At 37.8% G+C, this 24,406-nt stretch overlaps 1 protein-coding gene across 3 annotated transcripts in view; it reads left to right on the top strand.

The window, feature by feature from the left end:
• Positions 1-24,406, top strand: part of cd276 (CD276 molecule) — a 112,817-nt gene that overhangs the window by 30,563 nt on the left and 57,848 nt on the right. For all 3 annotated transcript variants that reach the window (XM_067388909.1, XM_067388912.1, XM_067388910.1), the window contains exon 4: positions 4,274-4,570. In XM_067388909.1, coding sequence (XP_067245010.1) covers positions 4,274-4,570 — 297 coding nt within the window. The remainder of the gene's footprint in view (positions 1-4,273; positions 4,571-24,406) is intronic.

Genomic DNA, 24,406 nt, shown 5'->3' on the forward strand with positions numbered 1-24,406 from the left:
TCCGCCGCCGAGCAAAGTTCTCCAGTCTCCGCCGCCGAGCAAAGTTCTCCAGTCTCCGCCGCCGAGCAAAGTTCTCCAGTCTCCGCCGCCGAGCAAAGTTCTCCAGTCTCCGCCGCCGAGCAAAGTTCTCCAGTCTCCGCCGCCGAGCAAAGTTCTCCAGTCTCCGCCGCCGAGCAAAGTTCTCCAGTCTCCGCCGCCCGAGCAAAGTTCTCCAGTCTCCGCCGCCGAGCAAAGTTCTCCAGTCTCCGCCGCCCGAGCAAAGTTCTCCAGTCTCCGCCGCCGAGCAAAGTTCTCCAGTCTCCGCCGCCGAGCAAAGTTCTCCAGTCTCCGCCGCCGAGCAAAGTTCTCCAGTCTCCGCCGCCGAGCAAAGTTCTCCAGTCTCCGCCGCCGAGCAAAGTTCTCCAGTCTCCGCCGCCGAGCAAGTTCTCCAGTCTCCGACGCCGAGCAAAGTTCTCCAGTCTCCGCCGCCGAGCAAAGTTCTCCAGTCTCCGCCGCCGAGCAAAGTTCTCCAGTCTCCGCCGCCGAGCAAAGTTCTCCAGTCTCCGCCGCCGAGCAAAGTTCTCCAGTCTCCGCCGCCGAGCAAAGTTCTCCAGTCTCCGCCGCCGAGCAAAGTTCTCCAGTCTCCGCCGCCGAGCAAAGTTCTCCAGTCTCCGACGCCTACGAGCCCTCAGCTCCAGCCGCCGCCGCCGAGCCCTCAGCTCCAGCCGACGCCTACGGGCCAGCCGCTCCAGCCGCCGCCGCCGAGCCAGCCGCTCCAGCCGCCGAGCCAGCCGCTCCAGCCGCCGCCGCCGAGCCAGCCGCTCCAGCCGCCGCCGCCGAGCCAGCCGCTCCAGCCGCCGCCGCCGGGCCAGCCGCTCCAGCCGCCGCCGCCGAGCCAGCCGCTCCAGCCGCCGCCGCCGAACCTACTGCTCCTATGAACTGTGTTTTTGAACCCTCCAGCCCAAAGACTGTTTTCCCTCCCTGCCTCCCTCTCCCGCCTCCTCCAAGTCATGTCTATACTGCACCTCCACCTCAAGCCCCCTCGCCCAGATCTCCACCTCGGACCTCTGGGCGATTACCTTCACCCGGCTCCAACCTCCCTCTGCTCCACCGTTGCCCATCAGTCCTCCAGCTTCACCAGTCTCCATCCTGCCTCCACTCACACCTTGGTCATTCATCAGCCTGCCCTCCCCTCTGGACTTCACTCCTCCGTCTCCGCTCCGTCACTCCGTCCCTCGGATTCAGTTGGCCTCCTCACTCCCCCGGTGTTCGTTTTGTTGGCTGTCCTTCTGCTTTCACTGCGGCCTTCTGGAGCCCCGGCTGCGCTTCGGTCGGCGGAGCCTTCGGTTCCGCCATCACCCGCCAGTCCTTCAGCGACGCCTGGGCTCAACGCCTCGAAGGCTTCGGCTCCTGACCCGCCATGGCTGCCCGCTGCACCTGACCCGCCATGGCTGCCCGCTGCACCTGACCCGCCATGGCTGCCCGCTGCACCTGACCCGCCATGTATGCCTGCTGCATGTCTGCCCGCTGCACCTGACCCGCCATGGCTGCCCGCTGCACCTGACCCGCCATGGCTGCCTTCAGCCCCTGACCCGCCATGGATGCCTTCAGCCCCTGACCTGCCATGGCTTTTGAACCTGCCCTGGAGACCTCCACTCCAGTTTGCTCCTCCCCCTGCACCAGCTTGAGGTCTCCAGGGCGCCCGCCCCCCTCCCGGTTGTTACATCTACGGCGCGAGGACGCGCCTACCGGGAGGGGGGGGTAATGTCACAGAACCCTTGTTTCCCTGGACTTCATTTCCCAGAATCCTCCTGTTCTCCACACCTGCACTCACTTCCCTCGTCAGCTCCTCATCATCACAGATCACCTGCACCTGGACTCTATTGTTAGCACTCCTATATAATGCACTCACTCCCTGCACTCCTCGTCCGTTCTCTGTTTTGTTAAGGTGTCTGTCTGTTGTTCATTGCCATTGTTTGAAGTAAAGTCTCTATTATCGTGGAAATCCGTATCTGCCTCATCTCTCTACCAGCCACCCGTAACAGTCACATGATCCTTCAGAAATAATTCTGATATGATGATTTATTATCAATGTTGAAAACATTTGTGCTGCTTAATATTTATAACCTGTGATATTTTTTCAGGATTCTTTGATGAATAAAACGTTAAAAAAAGAGCATTTATCTAAGATAGAAATATTACCAATCAAAAGTTAAATACTATTTTTTTTTTTCATCAAGGATGTGTAAAATTGATAAAAAGTGATAGTAAAGTCTTATATCGTTGCTATTTTGAATAAATACTGTTCTTTTTAACTTTTTATTCATCAATAAATCCTGAAAAAAGTATCACAAGTTCCAAAATAATATTAAGCAGCACAACTGTTTCCAACATTGATAATAAATAATCATATCAGAATGATTTCTGAAGGATCATGTGACTGAAGACTGGAGTAATGATGCTGAAAATTCAGCTTTGATCACAGGAATAAATTACAGTTTAAAGTATATTAAAACAGAAAACAATTATTTTAGATTGTAATAATATTTCACAATATTACATTTTTTTCTGTATTTTTGATCAAATAAATGCAGCCTTGATAAGCATAAGAGACTTCTTTCAAAAACATTAAAGATAGTAATGTGTCCAAACTTTTGACCGGTACTTCTTTACACGCCACCAGATTATGACTCCTCTGCTTCGAAATCATACATTTGATGGCGATTCAATTTTCCTTATTTGGATGGCAAAATGTGATTAAAATTTAAGCTGCACAACTACTGCGATTTGTCTTAAATAATTGTGATTAGAACTAAAAACCACAATCAGATGATTAATCAATAATCGTGACAATTTGGACTTAGTTTGAAGAAGAACAGCAAAAATCCAATGAATCAAAGAAACAACAGACTGATTCACTGAATTTTAAAGCTGCGGTTAGTCTCAGCCTCTGTGTTCCGTCTCATCTTCAGTCAAACGGACAGCAGCGAGAGGTTAAAGCCTGGTTGGCATCACTGCCCCCTTTTTGGCGACCCCACATCCTTCTGATTGCTTTTTCTCCCATCGTCCCAACGTCCAACTTTTTTGTTTGCCGAATTATGATTGGCTCTGGGAATAAGGCCGCCTCCAGCTCCCTCCATGTAGCTGCTCAAGGGATGGTAGTGCAATAATTTCTTCATCTGCCAACGAAGTACTAACCCCCAACAAAAACACTTTACGACCAGCCGATTTCCCAGAAGCCCTCCCCAGCTGTGGTTCCGCTACCCTGTTGAGGGAGAGAGTCTTCTCTCGTAGATGAGCGTGTTTCTGTCTGATGTTGAGCCATGTGTGTTTTATGCTAAGCTCCTAGAATGTAATTAACAATTTAATGGGAATCATGTCAAGCCGGTCCCTAGGTGGACCGCAGCGGTAGGTCGTTCAGCTTAATGCTAAGCGCCCCCATTCGGTTTCAGTAGTTTTCCAGAACTGCCAGTGTCAGCAGGTTTCTGCTGGTTTATGTTATCATACTGCAATCTCACCGTTCTGACACTGAAATAAGGCATTCGAGTGATTCATGTGAAGCCAAGGAGTTTGTATAAATGTATCTCTGTGGGACTGTCTTCAGAAAAGTTTTTTTTGATTGCATTTTAATTTCATCCATCTCCGTATAATGCCTAATACAGTGGTGTTTATTAGTGCAGCACTGCTGTTTACAGGGGTAACCGCTGTATTTCTGCTGAGTGAATTTTCATTCAGCCACTTTTATTCAGACCAATTTTTTATTTTGTTTTGTTTTATTTTATTTTATTTTACTTTATTTTTTATTTTATTGGTAATATTTTGAGTTCACTTTTTATATTTTCATTTTATATATATATATATATATATATATATATATATATATATATATATATATATATATATATATATATATATATATATATATATATATATATATTTTTTTTTTTTTTTAAATATTATTATTTAGGTTTAATTTATTTTAAATCCATTTAAGTTTTTTAGTTATTTCAAGTTAGTCATTTTATTTAACATGTCTTAAAACATATATATTTTTTCATTAATTTTCATTTTAGTTTTTAATAATCAAGAATGTTTTTAATAGTTTTAGTTAACAGTATTAACCCTGCTCCAGACCACTGGTCCAGCGTCTGCAGCTATACATCACACACACACACACACACACAAACACACACACACACACACACACACACACACACACACACACACACACACACACACACACACACACACACACACACACACACACTAACTAGTCCTCTCTTGCTCTCTCCAGCTCCGTTCTCCAAACCCCTGGTCACCTGGGGCACAGAGTCGAACCTGAAGCCCGGCGACGTGGTCGCCCTCACCTGTGTGGCGTACGGCGGTTATCCTGAGGCGCAGGTGCTGTGGCAGGACGGCGTGGGACGCAACCTGACGGACAACGTTACCATCTCGCAGGTAGCCAACGAGGAGGGTCTCTTCAGTGTGAAGAGTGTCCTGACCGTCACACTGGAGCCCAACAGCACCTACAACTGCCGACTGACCAATCCACTGCTCGGAGAGGAAGGACAAGCTTCGGTTACCATCACGGGTGAGTCACTGACCGAACCAAAAGATCATTTTCACATGCAGTACAGAAATGTATCATGTGTAGTCATTTTATTCTTATATATGTTTTTATCCGACACTATGGAAAAGTGCAGCTTGGACATTCTGCTAAATATCTTCTTTTGTGTTCCATGTAAAGGAAAAGGTTGTATGGGTCATATATTAATATATATACAGAAAAACCTTGGCGTCGTCAGCGTTAGTCTCAGCAGCTGCGAGCAAAAAAAGGCCGAACGTGGATCATCCTGACTACGATAGCCTTACAACTTGTTAGTAAACAAGCGTCAGAATCCGTGTGAGAGCTGAGTGATCATGCCGACCTTGTTTGATATGAAAATGCATTTGCATTTGTTTACAACAGCTGCTGTATGCTCAACAACTTTAGTAATTAATATTGACCTAGCCGAGATAGATGCAGTTTGCTTGCTTGCTTTTCTATTGCAAACAACTGTGAACCAGGATTCACTTTGAAACAAAATGCTCAGGCACAGATGAATTTCTGGAGTGATGGTAACTTTATTCAACCATTATAAGTTGCTTTACAAGGCATAATTAATGCATTTTTATAATGCATTATATGAAAAGGCTTTAAGTAGATTCAGAAGCAATTGATCTGTTAAAACGTTTGAAAACTTGCTTTTTAGTGGCATTAGAGGCACAGAAATTAAATTTAAAAGTACATTTTGAATCATTCCATTATTTAATAGTTATTGCATAGTAAAATGCAGGGGGAAAAACAGCTTTTTGAATAAGGAATAAATCCTGTGTATCTTAGAGCTCAGAATGTCTTTCTAAGTGAGACATTTAGGACTTCTATGACTGAAGAGAGGAACATCTATTTAGTATTCAGAAGAGCCTTTTTCTGGGAGAGCGTGCCGAGGACAAGACCCGTTAAAATGTCACACTTCTCTCCAAATTCCCAATGAAAAATTACAAAGGAATGCAGACGTGCCCCAAAATGAATGAGAAAGGCAGAAAAAATAGAGGAGTGGAAAAAGATGTCTATCAAAAAGTCTGTCAAGGTTCAGAAAGAGAAAATGAGCTACAGGAGGGACGCGGTCTGACCGGGTGGCATTGAACGAGGTCAGAGCAAACTTAATCTCAATCTCAATTAGCCACAACGTGATTCATCAATTAGCTTCTGTCATTCCACTTAAACCGCTCATTTCATCCACTGAGCTTTTATGGAGATGTTTATTCATTGCAGAAAGTATATAGTGTTTTGTATTCATGAATATACAGGTTAAATGAATGCTGCTGTATTCAACGCATGCTTATAATTGTCTGTATCAGAGGTCGAGAGCATTTGACATCAAACATTTGTTCAAAACCTGATGATGATCATGTTATTCAGAATTATTTGAGAAGAAGAGGAGAGGCACAGATTTGCTCATGTTTCATATATAAAAGAAATTCAAATGTATAACATAAATGTGCGCATATATATATATATATATATATATATATATATATATATATATATATATATATATATATATATATATATATGTATGTATATATATGTATGTATATATATGTATATATATACACACACACAAACTTTTATAAAATTTTCTAAAATTATTTTATTTAAATATATATATATATATATTTCAGTTGATTTATATATTTAAAAAAAATGTGAAAATATAACAAATACATATACTTTCATATATATGTATTAAATATAAATATATATTAAATATGTATGAAATATAAATTATATATTAATATTAAACTTATATTTAAAATGTATAATTATACAATTTTCTAGAATTTTTATTTTATTTTACTTACAATTTTTTTACATTATTTTTTAAATTATATATATATATATATATATATATATATAGAGAGAGAGAGAGAGAGAGAGAGATAGCATTTATATAAAAAATTAGATATACCAAATTGTATATATATATATATATATATATATATATATATATATATATATATATATATATATAATGCACATATATTATATAAATCTGTGTTTTTAATCATAATTAATCTGAGCATTAGGTTTTGTTGATATATGAGGCAGTGATTAACTAGAAAGATAAAAAAAAAACAAGCTGACCAATCCGAAAAGCGGATGAAAGATGGCAGTCGAGGAATCTTCTACTTCCTTCGCATCATTTTCTACACCACTGACTGCACTGCAATTTTCTACATGTCTTTTTTTGATGAGAGCAGACAAACATTCATCCATTTGCACACAAACCACTGTGAGAGTCCAGAGATGTTGGTCTTGTGGTTGTCGAGGTAGTTGTGTTTCCTGAGAGGATCCGAGCTGCGCTAATTTACAGTTATATAAGGATGTTTCTCAGTTAATCTGCAGATATCGACCTTGAGCTGGTGTGAGCAGCACAGGATGGAGAATGAGGTGAAAACGAGAACACTTAAAGATGGAGAGACCAAATGAGGAGCAGATCTCAGAAAACAGACACTCGTAATGAGTTAGAGCCGGGTGGCTTTTTCAGAATGTGGAGGTTTCCTCTCTTTCTTTCAAACAGCTGGTATCTCTGTCAGTACTTTAAGTCCTGATGTGTGTGTGTGTGTGTGTGTGTGTGTGTGTGTGTGTGTTAAATAGGCACCTCTGTCATCACTGTCCATCTCTCTTTGCTGGCACAGCATTCTGGGTAAACCTGTGGGAAAAATATAGAAAGAGGCACAGAGAAAGAGAGAAAAACCAACAGCGGTCAATAGACTGACAGAGCGAGTTTGGGAGGGAGCGCCGGAGAAACAGGGATGCTTAGAAATGTAGCCATGGTGATTTTGCAGTGAATAATGTAACCATGGCGATGTTGCTGTGGTGACTCTCTAGCATTGATGAACTGATGCTGATGTCACAGCAGAAACGGTTATGGGATGTTGCAGTAAACGTCTTTGTCTTAGTCCGCAATCTAGTTTAACATGAGGCTTAATTCACTGATATAGAGCTGTGCCATGAGTGTTTACATTAAAGATGAATATTCTGCTTTTTTCACATTTATCTTTAGTTTGATCATGAAAAAGCTCTGCAAAGTTCCAGTTCTTCTCCATATCAGTGTCAGTGTTTCTGAAACGCCTCCATCTCGAGTTTCTTCACAATATTCCTCATTTAAATAATTAATGCGCAGAATAAAGGGGCAGGGCCTGGTTGAGTTAGTTAGTAGTGTGTTGAAACTGGCGGTTATGGTAAGGGGAGGGACATTTCCCAAACACCAATCACAACACACTGCTCCAGCCGACCAATCAGAGCACATTGTGCTTTTCAGAAGGAGGGGCTTCATAGAGACAGGAACTAAACAGAGAGTTACTGACAGACTGGGAAGAGAGGAGCTGCAACAATGGAGAATATGAGGAAAATAATCAACATTCAATCTAGTAGAGCTCAAAAACAACATAGAGAGTTTGTTGTTTAAGTCATTAGCTGAGTTTCCTCCACATAGTTTTTATGCATATTTTGGATTCACTGGGAAAAAATGGTGTAGGATTTTCTTTGAAGCAGTTTTCACTCAGAAATTGCTAGTAAATTTCACAAATAATTATAAATGAATGGCAATTGACACATTGAATCATGATATTTTATAGTAAAAATTATGTAAAGAAGAATGTCAATAAATAAAACTGTCGATTGAAGTGGATGAATGTTATGTTTGGTTCAAAGACATGCATAATAAATATGCATTATGAATAATTGGTAAAACTTTACAATAAGCTTTCATTTGTTAACATTAGTTAATTACATTCACTGCCAAAAAAACAAAACAAAAAACAAACAAACAAAAAAACATGCTTTTCTTATTTAGTATTTTTGTCTTGTTTTCAGTCTAAATATCTAGTAAAGTAAAATTACATTTTTTTTTCTTGTTTTCTGGGGGGAAAATCAAAATGAAGTGAGTTTTTGCTCAAAACAAGCAAAATGATCTGCCAGTTAGGTAAGAAAAACAAAAAAACAATCTTGTTTCTGTTTGAAATCTTGGTTCTTGTTTCTATACCAAATATTTCTCTTACCCCATTGGCAAATAATTCTGCTTCAAAACTCACTTCATTTTTATTTTATTTCCCCCAGAAAACAAGAACAAAATGTTTTTTACTTATCTAGTAAAAGCATCTGACTTTTAGATATTTTTAGATTTTTGGACTGGAAAAAAGACAAAAATACTAAATAAGAAAAGCTTTTTTTTTTTTTTTTTTTTTTTTTTTGCAGTGTTCATTTCAACATTTACTAATACATTTTTAAAATCCAAAGTTATATCTGTTAATATTAGTTAATACAGTGTGAACAAACAATGAACAATTGTATTTTTACTAACATTATATTTGCAGTAAACAATGTATTATTACTATTACTCTATCTATCTATCTATCTATCTATCTATCTATCTATCTATCTATCTATCTATCTATCTATCTATCTATCTATCTATCTATCTATCTATCTATCTATCTATCTATCTATCTATCTATCTATCATCTATCTATCTATCTATCTATCTATCTATCTATCTATCTATCTATCTATCTATCTATCTATCTATCTATCTATCAATCATTCTGTACAACAGTAATGGAGAGCATGTTTACTGCACATGCATCCAGACGATCTCAAGCAGGATCTAGAACTGAAAATTGTGCCACGTAAATTACATTTAACACATTTTTAGTGTGTTTGCATTGTTACCTGATTTGCATAATTCCTTTAGTGAATCTAACGACGCAGACAGTGCAAACAAACAGCGGCCGCAATTCATTCCTCGTGAATTTCCCCGTCAGTTTCAGCCTTTCTCTTTTTTAATCTTTTCGATCTTTTACCTTCTCACACGTGCACACTTAAACTCGCACTAAACTACATATTTATATGTTTATGCTGTATTTAATAACCCTTGGGTGTTTCACTCAGGTAGTGTTATTCAGGAGATGACATCTCTGTGCTTCTCTCTCTCTGTTATCATCTGTCCCAGCAAACGTTAGCTCCTAAATTGCTACCTGACAGAGCCGGGCCGAGCTCACAGTAGCCTAAAGAGTTGAGCAAGCAGACAGAAAGAAAATGAGAGAATGAAATAGAGAGGCGGACAAAGCGAGAGAGAGAGAGTGATAGCGGCAAGAATGAAACCCTTTATTAGTCCTTGTCTCCTTCTCTTCCTCACCGGTCTAATTTGAATGTAATTAGCACATGCATTGGTAGGAGAAACAGCAATCTAAATGAGAGTGTTGCTCAGTCCTGCTTCTTGATGGAGTCCTGTATTCATTACTGTCGGAGACGCAAACAGCACTTTTCACAGTGAACACTAGCCTGATTGCTCTGGTCACGAGATCACGCTGCTAAGCAACACAAACACACACAGACACACACACTTCAGCACCATCAGCACATGCTGGAACGCACTGGATATATATAAGAATGTTGAAAGGTTACGTTAGGTTCCTGTGACGGGCAGGTTTAGGGATAGTGTAGGGAAGGGTCATACTATAGTGCCTTTTAAGATTTTGTCAAATATTCTTATATATGATTTTTAAGATGTTGTCTATGTCATAAATTCCTCATCTTACTATCTTAGTGGGGTCATTTGGATCCCACAAAGTAGTATAAACAAGGATGTGTGTGTGTGTGTGTGTGTGTGTGTCCATCTGTTAGTGTGTTTTGATGCTTTCTGTTAAATCCTGTTTGGAATTTGGTTTCACACAGCCTGTCATTTGCCTCGGCTCAGCGATATAAAATCATATTAGTTTCAGCATTTTTAGGGAACACTAAACAGAGAATAGCCTCCTAAAAATGCCTGATCTATACACACTTCTTTACACACACACACAGAAGACTGCTGCAGCTTTGAAGAACTGCACATCATTGTCTGCTTTGTGCGACACAGCATTGTGTTTGTGCATAATGTAGTTTCAATTAGACGGCTGGAAATGAAGTTGAGATTAGCCGGCTCTTCCAGTTTACTGCAGAAGCCAGAAATTGATAGGAAAGTGTGAAATGAGACTTAAACGGCCACCCTGACTTCAACCTACAGACCTACAGTCAAACCAAAAATGATTCAGATATTTTTGATATATTTTTACTAGTGGGTGCAGGACACTATAGTTCATTTATGTAAGTGAGGATAGCAAAATAAAGTAAACTGTGACATATTATAAGTGTTATCTGACATAATTAAGATTATTTATTTCTGGCGCAGTTTAACTCTGGGATCGTGTCATATTTTATTAACATTTTCTTAAACTATAGTGAATAAACTGTATTAATGAATGAAATGTTCAAGGTGTCTGAATACATTTTGGTTTGACTCTGTGTGTGTGTGTGTATATATATATATATATATGCCGCTCAGGGAATTATTGTATTTATAATTAGAAGTTTGAGTATATGGAATGGAAATTGGAACACAATGAAACTTTAATATATGGAATGAAACTTGAATAAATGGAATGAAAGTTTGAATATATGGAACAAAATTTGCAATATATGGAATGAAAGTGCAAATTTGACAGTACTTAATAATGTATAGCTAGTTATATCCTTGTTATCAGAGAAACAACCTTCTGAACTGCATGACTTTGAAAACTGCATTCCCTGAAATTGTCCAATACTTTGCTGAACTAGAAAAATGTAGGCAACAGCTGATCGTATTCCAAACAACACAAACAGTTTGGAGTCTACATCCTGTCATCTCCGACATCTCACACAGTAATCCCAATAAATTGCAGTAAATTACTAGAACTACTTCCACACAGGTAAATGCACAAATGTGTTCACACAAGCAACGATATTCAGACCTTTTACTGGTAAGATAACATTCACACATCAGTTCCAAAATACTGGTAAACTCTGATGTCAATCATCCACTGAGGAGAAGCGCTGGTTCAAGTTTCATCCCATATATTCAGACTTTTACTCCATATATTCTGATTCCGTTCCATATATTCAAAGTTCAATCCATATATTCAGATCTTCATTCCATATATTCCAACTTCCGTTCCATATATTGTCAGGGTTCTGTCACTTCTGTCTAGTTTATTTCTTGGTTTTGTGACAGAGCTGTGACACTCCTGTTTTTGTCCTGTCTTTGTGTGAGCGTGCGGTCTGGAGTGTTCTCGGGCCGTGCGCTCTCTTGTCTGCGTGTCTTGTTTCATGTTGGGAGCGATTCAAGCCACATCCATGTGGCTTATGAGTTCTCTCATAGTTGCGTGTTCAGAGGCACATGGCTTGTGATTTTGTCTTCATTGGCCATGTGCTTGTGTTTTTGTTATGTTTGGTGTGAGCACATGGCTTGTCATGCGTTTCTTTGTGCCATGTGCTCTCATGTCTATTGTCTTGACCCCGCCCATCTTGTTACCTCATTATTGGTTTATTTGCCCCACCTGTCCTCCCTCGTTACCTGCCTTGTTTGCTGTCCTATTTATTCTCCTTGTGTTTGCAGTCCTGTGCTGGTTCGTTATCGTATGTCACCTTGTGTTTGCTTCCCTGTTAAGTCAAGTCAAGTCAAGTCCAAGTTGAGTCTGTTTTCCCCCTTGGGGTAGTTTTGTTTGTTTTTTGTTTCATTTTATTATTAATAAAAGCCTATTTCTCTTTGTAATTGAGTCCTCACCTCATCCTTCCACCACCCAAACCTGACATATATTCCAACTTTCGTTCCATACATTCCAACTTTCGTTCCATATATTCCAATTTTAGTTCCATACATTCCAACTTTCGTTCCATATATTCAAACTTTCATTCATCATGTTCCAAACTCCATTCCAGATATTCAAACTTTCATTCAATAGTTCCCAACTTTCGTTCCATATATTCCAATGTTTGTTCCATATATTACAACTTTAGTTCCATACATCCCAACTTTCGTTCCATACACTCCAACTTTAGTTCCATACATTCCAACTTTCGTTCCATATATTCCAACTGTCATTCATCATGTTCCAAACTACATTCCAGATATTCAAACTTTCATTCAATAGTTCCCAACTTTCATTCCATATATTCCAATGTTTGTTCCATATATTACAACTCTAGTTCCATACACTCCAACTTTCGTTCCATACACTCCAACTTTCGTTCCATACACTCCAACTTTTGTTCCATATATTCCAACTTCCATTCCATATATTCCAACTTTCGTTCCATATATTCCAACTTCCATTCCATATATTCCAACTTTCGTTCCATACACTCCAACTTTCGTTCCATATATTCCAACTTCCATTCCATATATTCCAACTTTCGTTCCATACACTCCAACTTTCGTTCCATATATTCCAACTTCCATTCCATATATTCCAACTTTCGTTCCATACACTCCAACTTTAGTTCCATACACTCCAACTTTAGTTCCATATATTCCAACTTTCGTTCCATAAATTCCAACTTTCATTCACCATGTTCCAAACTCCATTCCAGATATTCAAACTTTAATTCAATAGTTCCCAACTTTCGTTCCATATATTCCAATCTTTGTTCCATATATTCCAACTTTAGTTCCATACACTCCAACTTTCATTCCATATATTCCAACTTTCATTAATCATGTTCCAAACTCCATTCCAGATATTCAAACTTTCATTCAATAGTTTCAATAGTTAATTTTGTATAATAAACATTGCATTGAGAGAGAGAGAGAATTCAATTCCCAGTGTAATGTTTATTATATGAAGTTACTATATTTACTATATTATACTTTTAAAAGTAACATGTTACATTAATTTGTTACTCCCTAAAAATGTGTTACTAGTTGTGCTACTAATTTGCGTTACTTAGTTACTTTTTTATGTAAAGTAATGTGTCACGTTACTTTTTCTCACCTGGGCTGAACTTGCTTGTTTATTTATTTTTTAAAGAAAAAAATAGTTCTTCATTTGGCAAATGTAAAGGCAAAAGTGAAATTAATATGCTTAATTTGTTTTGTGCAAGTGAGAAGAGTAAATGCATGTTCACATTTAGTCTAGAACTCCAATAACCATCATGTTCACACACAACACCTCGACACTTACTCGTTATTTCTCTCTGGAGAGCTGTCAGTCAATAAATGTGAAAATAAAGTAACGTGTGTTAAAAGTACCTCTGATATTTTGTTGTAAATTAGTTACTTTAAAAAAAAAGTAATCTGATTACGTTCTTGTATTGCATTACCGCAACACTGATCATATGTACCGCACCCAATAACTCACGCCTGCTTAATAATGTACAGTACGAGTTTGACACACAGAAGAACCTCAGAGCAGAACGGCATCGCTGAACTGATGTCTAAATGCAGCATGTTAGATAATCCCGTTGAACTTTGGACTGTTGTGCCGCTGTCTGTCATAAGTATGAAATACAGAAAGAAGGGACACTTTGAAGTTGACCCAAATGTGTTTGAAAACTTGAGCTCATAGGCTCTTGCTTTAATCCCATAAATAGTGAGCTGCTGTTGGTTAATCTCACTCGAGGCTGCTGTATTTAACACTGGTCAGGCACACAGGCAACATTAAACTGTCTGATGGGCTACACATTAGTGCGGGTGATTTCTGACCCCTCAGGTCGCGTGAAACGCCTCTAGCCTGTCTAACCCCTCCTGACCGTTTTTAACAGAGTCTTTAATCTCCTCACTGCTCCATATGTGTCCTTTTCTAGCTGTATAAAGTATACCTAAAACAAGTGGAAAAGAGTTTATGGATGCAATAAGACAAAAACACAGAGAACAATGTTTTCTCTGAAAACTGGTCTGAATATCTTATGCAATTTTCTTTTTGGGTAAATGTATCTTTTTTCAACTATATTCAGATTTTTTTTTTTTTTTTTTTTTTTTTGCTGGAAAACAAGACAAAATATGCAAATTTGTCTTAACACAAAAAGAGATCCTGGATTTACTTTTGAAGTTTGATGTTCTAGTTGGTACTTTTTACTTGCAAACCAGTAAAGACTTCCTCGTCTCTTCTTTTATAACTCTTTTTCAAGCCCACATCTCATCCCATGGCCATAAAATACACCCCCTGTCTGTCTGTGTTGTGGTACGTATTCCATAATGATTTGATGATCCGTCTCTGTTTACCTGTGAGCTGCTCTCATCTCGCCTGTGAGGAGGAAATGCGTTGCATCATTCTTCTGTAGTGCGATCCCAGATCTGCTCGCTGTCCAGGGTGTTTTGTAAAGCCATTAAAGATTCACATCTGCTCCCTTCATGCGCTCATCTCAGAGACTATCTGCTGCTGGAGTAAACAGAGAGAGAGTGAAAGAGATGGGCCACAAAAACTTGTACACTCTCAGAAGAAAAGGTTCCATATGGAATCTATAAGGATTCCATCAGGCGCTTTATATATAGAACCTTTAAGAGGTTCCCATCATGTCATCATTTTATGGATTTACTTTTAATTAACTAAATTTTAGCTTTAATTACATTTTATGAATTAAACAGCTCAAAAACATACTGTATCACTACTGAAAAACAAACATTAAAGGGACCTATAATGCCGTTTTACAAGATGTAATATAAGTCTCTGGTGTCTCCAGAATGTGTCTGTGAAGTTTCAGCTCAAAATCCTCCACAGATCATGTATTATAGCTTGTCAAATTTGCCCACTTTTGAGTGTGTCCCTTTAAATGCAAATGAGCTGCTGCTCCCGCACCCTTTCCAGAAGAGGGCGGAGCTTTAACAGCTCAACAACAACAAAGCTGGAGAATCTCACGCAGCCAAAATGAGGAAAGTGTTCAGCCTTACATTGTTCAAACCGGAGTCGACACTGATGGAGAGACTCAGGAAGAAGTTACAACTTTTAGACGTTTCTGAATGGTTAGTGGATAAATTGTTGTAGTTGCTGTGGAGTTGATTCAACTCATCCACTAGCATGTGCCGTCACGTTCATCTTTTGTGTTGAATTGACCCTCGTTTGTGAAGCAGTCCGGCGTAAAATGACGGCATGACAACAACACTCGACTACAACAACTCTTCCTCTTCTCTAAAGCAGCCCAACATGGCCCCGCCCCCTTTGTTGAGTGTTCTCGGGGGCGGGGTTTATGAAAAATTTAGGGTTAGTTATATAATGGGTTCTTTAAAATTGAGTCTATATAAACCCCAATTAATCTTTTTTTTTTCTATAAGCACATGGAGGAACAACAACAACAACAAAACATATGCAAAAATAAATAAATAAATAAAAGATTCATGAGGTAAAGTGAAAGTATTATAAAACTGAGACAGATTTGTGAGAATTTACTCCTTTATTAATTCCTGTGATCCTTATGTATTTTTGTATTTATCATTTAAATATTTATTTTTCAGTATGTTATGCATTTCTCAATAATTCATCTATTCCCCTTATATAGTTCTTACATGCAGTTCTAAATTGAGTAAAATCTCATTTAACCCTTGTGTGTCCTAATGGACATTTTGTCTTTTTTTATTAAATTATTTTATTTTATTTTTTTATCATTGTGCCTGTGTTAACACCAACTGCATACATGTTGGCACAGGTGTGTATTTATTGTAATTTTACTATTTCACCCCCATTTCCTTTTTTTAAAAAGAAATCTATTTTACACTATAGTAACACAAAATAGTTCCTCTCAGGACCTTAACGACAAAAACGTCCCCATTAAAACTGCAATTTTTAATCCCATGGCCATTCATCTATAAATGATGCAGTCTTTGTTATAGGCTTTCAATTTATTGGCAAGGCTTCAAATTCTTACTATTTTTAACCAGATGGTGCCATTTTCTCAGGTTTGGCCTACAAAGCAAATACTCACTTTATTCCTGTTTTCTGCTTCTGCATATTATAGATCTATAATTGTGTGGGTGTGTTGGTTTGGATGTCAGAGTGTGCTTTATATGTGTGTAATAAAAAATTGTATGTGTGTGTGTGATATTTGAGGGAGAAAAACTATTGCAAATCACAAATCAACCACTGTGTGTAACAATGAAGTTTTGCTGCCATCTAGTAGGGAAAGTTTGGTACTGCGCCCAAACAAAATCTTACAGATTTACAAAATCTTCTCTCATTTTTTGAGATATCAACCTCAAATTTGGAGCACAACTTGTTTAGATTTATGGCTTTGATTTTCTAGCAGTTCAGCATGTTTCATAAAATATATATTATATAAATCAATTCCATAAACTTAAACTTTTTTTTTTTTACTTCAACAATAATCAAGTGTCTTAAAAATAAAGACCAAACTTAAGTCTGTGCTCCCAAGCTTTACATTTTCATGACAGTTTTTTGACATGGACATTTTTATCCACTGTGGACCTATGTGTAACTTTTTTTTAATTGACTCACAAGGGTTAAATTCTGCCTTTATTTTATTTAATTATTTTGTTTATTCTTTAATTCTTCATATTCTTCCCATAATATTGCAAAAAAATGCCCATTCTGCAACAGGGTCGCTGATATGCCAGAAAGTTCATGCATCTCCAAGTCCAAAAATAATAATTTCTGAATGCAAAACTACAGCCACAGCCCAAAAGTGTGGACAGTAAATGAGTAAATGAGTATATGAATAAATAAAGTGATGTTTGTCTTCATCTGAACTATAGTTAAAGATGCAGGTCTGGTGGGGAAGGTGCTGATGGCCATTAAGTTTAATTGGTTTAGAGAGAGAGAGAGAGAGAGAGAGAGCTGTCACAGAATGAATGGAAATCAAGGCCTTCAGCTCCACTGCTATAAAAAAGAAAACAGACTCATCTGCATTTCAGCTCTGCTCACAAATGACCAAACAGAAGTATGAGAGTCCTTGAAAAAATGAAGTGTTTTTCTTAAGATGATTTGTGTTAACACTCACACAGGCACAAACTCTCCCTCTCTCACTCCCACACACGCACACCTGATTTACATACTTCAAGCTCCAAGGTTTTTCACCTAAAAATGATCTCTTATTAATGTAATATACGCTGCGCTCCATCAGTGGGCTGTCGCGTCTCAGAGCTGCTGTTTTTAGGAACTGCTGTCGATGCTTCATGTGGATGAGGTCATTGGAGGCATTTGTTCCCTGACGGTGTTTGGGAGTAGCTACATTACTACCGTAATTACATAGTGCAGTAGCAACCGTAGTGACAGAAGCTCAGCTGGATTTAAAACCACTGTTTTTTAGTGTGACGCTAAAATGAGTATATGCCACACTGAACTGCACATGCAGCTCTATAGCGGGCCGGCTTCAACTGATAATGACAGACTTTCCTTTCAAAAAAAGATTCATTCGAGTCCCTGCACATTTTACATCTTTTGTTTTTTTCAACTGTTTCAAGTGTTTGGGGCGTGGCTACTGCAGCAGGCTGAGAGTTTGGGGCGTGGCTACTAGAGCAGGCTGAGATTTTGGGGGGTGTGGCTACTGCAGCAGGTGGAGAGTTTGGGGTGTGGCTACGGTAGCAGGTGGAGAGTTTGGGGTGTGGCTACGGTAGCAGGATGAGAGTTTGGGGTGTGGCTACGGTAGCAGGATGAGAGTTTGGGGCGGGGCTACTAGAGCAGGCTGAGAGTTTGGGGGGTGTGGCTACTGCAGCAGGCTGAGATTTTGGGGGGTGTGGCTACTGCAGCAGGTGGAGAGTTTGGGGTGTGGCTACGATAGCAGGTGGAGAGTTTGGGGCGGGGCTACTAGAGCAGGCTGAGAGTTTGGGGGGTGTGGCTACTGCAGCAGGCTTGGAGTTTGGGGTGTGACTACGGTAGCAGGTGGAGAGTTTGGGGTGTGGCTACGGTAGCAGGCTGATAGTTTTGGGGTGTGGCTACTGTAGCAGGCTTGGAGTTTGGGGCGTGGCTACTGTAGCAGGCTGATAGTTTTGGGGCGTGGCTACTGTAGCAGGATGAGAGTTTGGGGCGTGGCTACTGTAGCAGGATGAGAGTTTGGGGCGTGGCTACGGTAGCAGGCTGATAGTTTTGGGGCGTGGCTACTGTAGCAGGCTTGGAGTTTGGGGCGTGGCTACTGTAGCAGGATGAGAGTTTGGGGCGTGGCTACTGTAGCAGGATGAGAGTTTGGGGGTGGGGCTACTGTAGCAGGATGAGAGTTTGGGGGTGTGGCTACTGTAGCAGGCTTGGAGTTTGGGGCGTGGCTGCTGTAGCAGGATGAGAGTTTGGGGCGTGGCTACTGTAGCAGGATGAGAGTCTGGAGCGGGGCTACTGTAGCAGGTGAAGAGTTTGGGGCGTGGCTACTGTAGCAGGATGAGAGTTTGGGGGCGGGGCTACTGTAGCAGGTGAAGAGTTTGGGGCGTGGCTAATGTAGCAAACAGCGTTTGGGGCGTGGTTACTGTAGCAGGATGAGAGTTTGGGGGTGGGGCTACTGTAGCAGGATGAGAGTTTGGGGGTGGGGCTACTGTAGCAGGCTTGGAGTTTGGGGCGTGACTACGGTAGCAGGTGGAGAGTTTGGGGTGTGGCTACGGTATCAGGCTGATAGTTTTGGGGTGTGGCTACTGTAGCAGGCTTGGAGTTTGGGGCGTGGCTACTGTAGCAGGCTGATAGTTTTGGGGCGTGGCTACTGTAGCAGGATGAGAGTTTGGGGCGTGGCTACTGTAGCAGGATGAGAGTTTGGGGCGTGGCTACGGTAGCAGGCTGATAGTTTTGGGGTGTGGCTACTGTAGCAGGCTTGGAGTTTGGGGTGTGACTACGGTAGCAGGTGGAGAGTTTGGGGTGTGGCTACTGTAGCAGGCTGATAGTTTTGGGGTGTGGCTACTGTAGCAGGCTTGGAGTTTGGGGCGTGGCTACTGTAGCAGGCTGATAGTTTTGGGGCGTGGCTACTGTAGCAGGATGAGAGTTTGGGGCGTGGCTACTGTAGCAGGATGAGAGTTTGGGGCGTGGCTACGGTAGCAGGCTGATAGTTTTGGGGCGTGGCTACTGTAGCAGGCTTGGAGTTTGGGGCGTGGCTACTGTAGCAGGATGAGAGTTTGGGGCGTGGCTACTGTAGCAGGATGAGAGTTTGGGGGTGTGGCTACTGTAGCAGGCTTGGAGTTTGGGGCGTGGCTGCTGTAGCAGGATGAGAGTTTGGGGCGTGGCTACTGTAGCAGGATGAGAGTCTGGAGCGGGGCTACTGTAGCAGTCTGAGCATTTAGGGTGTGGCTACTGTAGCAGGCTTGGAGTTTGGGGCGTGGCTACTGTAGCAGGGTGAGAGTTTGGGGCGGGGCTACTGTAGCAGGATGAGAGTTTGGGGCGTGGCTACTGTAGCAGGATGAGAGTCTGGAGCGGGGCTACTGTAGCAGGTGAAGAGTTTGGGGCGTGGCTACTGTAGCAGGATGAGAGTTTGGGGGCGGGGCTACTGTAGCAGGTGAAGAGTTTGGGGCGTGGCTAATGTAGCAAACAGCGTTTGGGGCGTGGTTACTGTAGCAGGATGAGACTTTGGGGGTGGGGCTACTGTAGCAGGATGAGAGTTTGGGGGTGGGGCTACTGTAGCAGGCTTGGAGTTTGGGGCGTGGCTGCTGTAGCAGGATGAGAGTCTGGAGCGGGGCTACTGTAGCAGGATGAGAGTTTGGGGCGTGGCTACTGTAGCAGGATGAGAGTTTGGGGGCGGGGCTACTGTAGCAGGTGAAGAGTTTGGGGCGTGGCTAATGTAGCAAACAGAGTTTGGGGCGTGGCTACTGTAGCAGGCTGAGTGTTTTGGGGCGTGGCTACTGTAGCAGGCTGAGTGTTTGGGGTGTGGCTACGGTAACAGGCGAAGTTTGGGGTGTGGCTACTGTAGCAGGCTGAGAGTTTTGGGGCGTGGCTACTGTAGCAGGCTGAGTGTTTGGGGTGTGGCTACGGTAACAGGCGAAGTTTGGGGTGTGGCTACTGTAGCAGGCTGAGAGTTTTGGGGGCGTGGCTACTGTAGCAGGATGAGAGTTTGGGGCGTGGCTACTGTATCAGGATGAGAGTTTGGGGGGTGTGGCTACTGTAGCAGGTGGAGAGTTTGGGGCGGGGCTACTGTAGCAGGCTGAAAGTTTGGGGTGTGGCTACTGTAGCAGGTGGAGAGTTTGGGGCGGGGCTACTGTAGCAGGCTGAAAGTTTGGGGTGTGGCTACTGTAGCAGGTGGAGAGTTTGGGGCGGGGCTACTGTAGCAGGCTGAAAGTTTGGGGTGTGGCTACAGTATATGGTAAGGTGACTGTAGCAATTTTATTCTTTTTCTGTTAAAATGACATTTTTATATCATGACTGTAGTCTTTAAAAATAAAATAAATAATACATTTCAATAAAATTTATATCTAAGATTATTTTAAGTTGCGAGAGGCTACAGTTTCTTCCCATCACTGTTTCCAGAGCAGAACCGTGTGTTTTAATTGGCTGAATGATGTCATGTCTTTCACAGATAATCAATTATCGTTCTCACGCAGGGACTGTGTGTTTGTAACAGAAATGGAGTTGCTGCTGTGTTTGCTTTCACTCTCTCCAGATTAATGTCCAGTGTTAATGTGATGGATCAGACTCATTTTGTACAAAGCAGATGACGAATCAAATTTAAAAGATAAATATGTTTTTTATTGGCAATATGAATACTAATATATTACTGTGTGAGTGAATCTCATTTGGGCCATATTTCTAAAAATAAAAATGATATTTTGTATTGGAAATGAAGCCTGAAGATTTTCTTGCACTGTGAAATTAGTTTAGTGTCAATTAAGCAGTTAATTTTCCTCAGCAGCTCTCATTACTATACTGCAAAAAACAGTGATGATATTTAAATAGTAAATTATTTATACATAATGATAGCATTTGCTGTACTGCCCGTAATCTGCTGATTAAAAAAAAAAAAAAAAGACAGTTGTGTTTGCGCAGGATTATTTTCATTACTGTATTACAGTCATGAGAAACTAATGAGAATCATCAAGAAAAATCATCGTTTAGAATAATTATAAACTAACTCAAAATAAAACATATGGACACATCACAGAAATGAGAATTAGAGCTAAATGTGTAATGTGTCATAAAAAATTATTTTCATAAAAATCCTCTTCTGTTTCTTAATGCAAATTATACTGTATATCTTTTGATTTTGGGCTGAAATATGACATGGTTACGGTCTTGGTTAGATTTACTCTAATAAACAAGACAATTTTTTAGCTAAATACATTTGTAATATTCATTTTATGACCAGTTTTCTCACAGTGTCACATTGATTAAAATGAATTAGTTTATTATATTATATTATATTATATTATATTATATTATATTATATTATATTATATTATATTATATTATATTATATTATATTATATTATATTTAGGGCTGTCAAATGATTAATCGCAATTAATCACATACAAAATAAAAGTTTGAGTTTGCCTAATATATGTGGGTGTACTGTGTGTAATTATTATGTATATATAAATACAAACACATTCATGTATATATTTAAGAGAAATATGTTATAAAATGTTATAAAATATGTTACAAAATATTTGTATTTATATATAATATAAATTATATAAAAATATAAATAAATACATATACTTGTAAATATTTCTCAAATATATACATGAATGTGTTTGTATTTATATATACATAATAATTACACACCGTACACCCATATATATTAGGCAAACTCAAACTTTTATTTTGTATGTGATTAATCGCGTATGCCCTAATTATATTATATTATATTACATTATATTAATTATATTATATTATTAAACAATTAAGAATTATAACGTGAAAACATTTCTATTTTGTAAAAAAAATCATTTTATATTATATTTTTAAGAATTATAAAATGAAGAAAATATTTCTATTTTCAAAAAAGAAACTATAATTATATTATGTTAGCAAATATAATGTGAAGAAAATACTTATATTTTGTAAAAAAACATGATTATATTATATTATATTATATTATATTATATTATATTATATTATATTATATTATATTATATTATATTATATTATATTATATTATATTATTAAACAAGTAATAAATATAATGTAAAGAAAATACTTATATTTTGTAAAAAATATATTATATTATATTGACATGAAGAAAACATTTCTATTTAGAAAAATACCCCGAATTGTATTATTTTATATTATATTATATTATATTATATTATATTATATTATATTATATTATATTTTTAAGAATTATAACATGAAGAAAATACTTCTATTTTGTAAAAAACATGATTATATTATATTATATTATATTATATTATATTAATCTAGTAAATATTTCTAGATAGCTGCTGAAGTAGAAAACAAGCATTTTATTGCTCTGAGACATTTGTATCTGAGTTCATATAAGATTCACAGAGGAAATCATCGTATATATTCTATCACATAATGATAGCATTTGCTGTACTGCCCGTAATCTGCTGATTAAAAAAAAAAAAAAAAGACAGTTGTGTTTGCGCAGGATTATTTTCATTACTGTATTACAGTCATGAGAAACTAATGAGAATCATCAAGAAAAATCATCGTTTAGAATAATTATAAACTAACTCAAAATAAAACATATGGACACATCACAGAAATGAGAATTAGAGCTAAATGTGTAATGTGTCATAAAAAATTATTTTCATAAAAATCCTCTTCTGTTTCTTAATGCAAATTATACTGTATATCTTTTGATTTTGGGCTGAAATATGACATGGTTACGGTCTTGGTTAGATTTACTCTAATAAACAAGACAATTTTTTAGCTAAATACATTTGTAATATTCATTTTATGACCAGTTTTCTCACAGTGTCACATTGATTAAAATGAATTAGTTTATTATATTATATTATATTATATTATATTATATTATATTATATTATATTATATTATATTATATTATATTATATTATATTATATTATATTATATTATATTATATTATTTTATATTATATTTAGGGCTGTCAAATGATTAATCGCAATTAATCACATACAAAATAAAAGTTTGAGTTTGCCTAATATATGTGGGTGTACTGTGTGTAATTATTATGTATATATAAATACAAACACATTCATGTATATATTTAAGAGAAATATGTTATAAAATGTTATAAAATATGTTACAAAATATTTGTATTTATATATAATATAAATTATATAAAAATATAAATAAATACATATACTTGTAAATATTTCTCAAATATATACATGAATGTGTTTGTATTTATATATACATAATAATTACACACCGTACACCCATATATATTAGGCAAACTCAAACTTTTATTTTGTATGTGATTAATCGCGTATGCCCTAATTATATTATATTATATTACATTATATTAATTATATTATATTATTAAACAATTAAGAATTATAACGTGAAAACATTTCTATTTTGTAAAAAAAATCATTTTATATTATATTTTTAAGAATTATAAAATGAAGAAAATATTTCTATTTTCAAAAAAGAAACTATAATTATATTATGTTAGCAAATATAATGTGAAGAAAATACTTATATTTTGTAAAAAAACATGATTATATTATATTATATTATATTATATTATATTATATTATATTATATTATATTATATTATATTATATTATATTATATTATTAAACAAGTAATAAATATAATGTAAAGAAAATACTTATATTTTGTAAAAAATATATTATATTATATTGACATGAAGAAAACATTTCTATTTAGAAAAATACCCCGAATTGTATTATTTTATATTATATTATATTATATTATATTATATTATATTATATTATATTATATTATATTATATTATATTATATTATATTATATTATATTATATTATATTATATTTTTAAGAATTATAACATGAAGAAAATACTTCTATTTTGTAAAAAACATGATTATATTATATTATATTATATTATATTATATTATATTATATTATATTATATTATATTATATTATATTATATTAATCTAGTAAATATTTCTAGATAGCTGCTGAAGTAGAAAACAAGCATTTTATTGCTCTGAGACATTTGTATCTGAGTTCATATAAGA

Source organism: Chanodichthys erythropterus, chromosome 7 (assembly GCF_024489055.1).
Source record: "Chanodichthys erythropterus isolate Z2021 chromosome 7, ASM2448905v1, whole genome shotgun sequence".
Lineage (NCBI taxonomy): Eukaryota > Metazoa > Chordata > Actinopteri > Cypriniformes > Xenocyprididae > Chanodichthys > Chanodichthys erythropterus.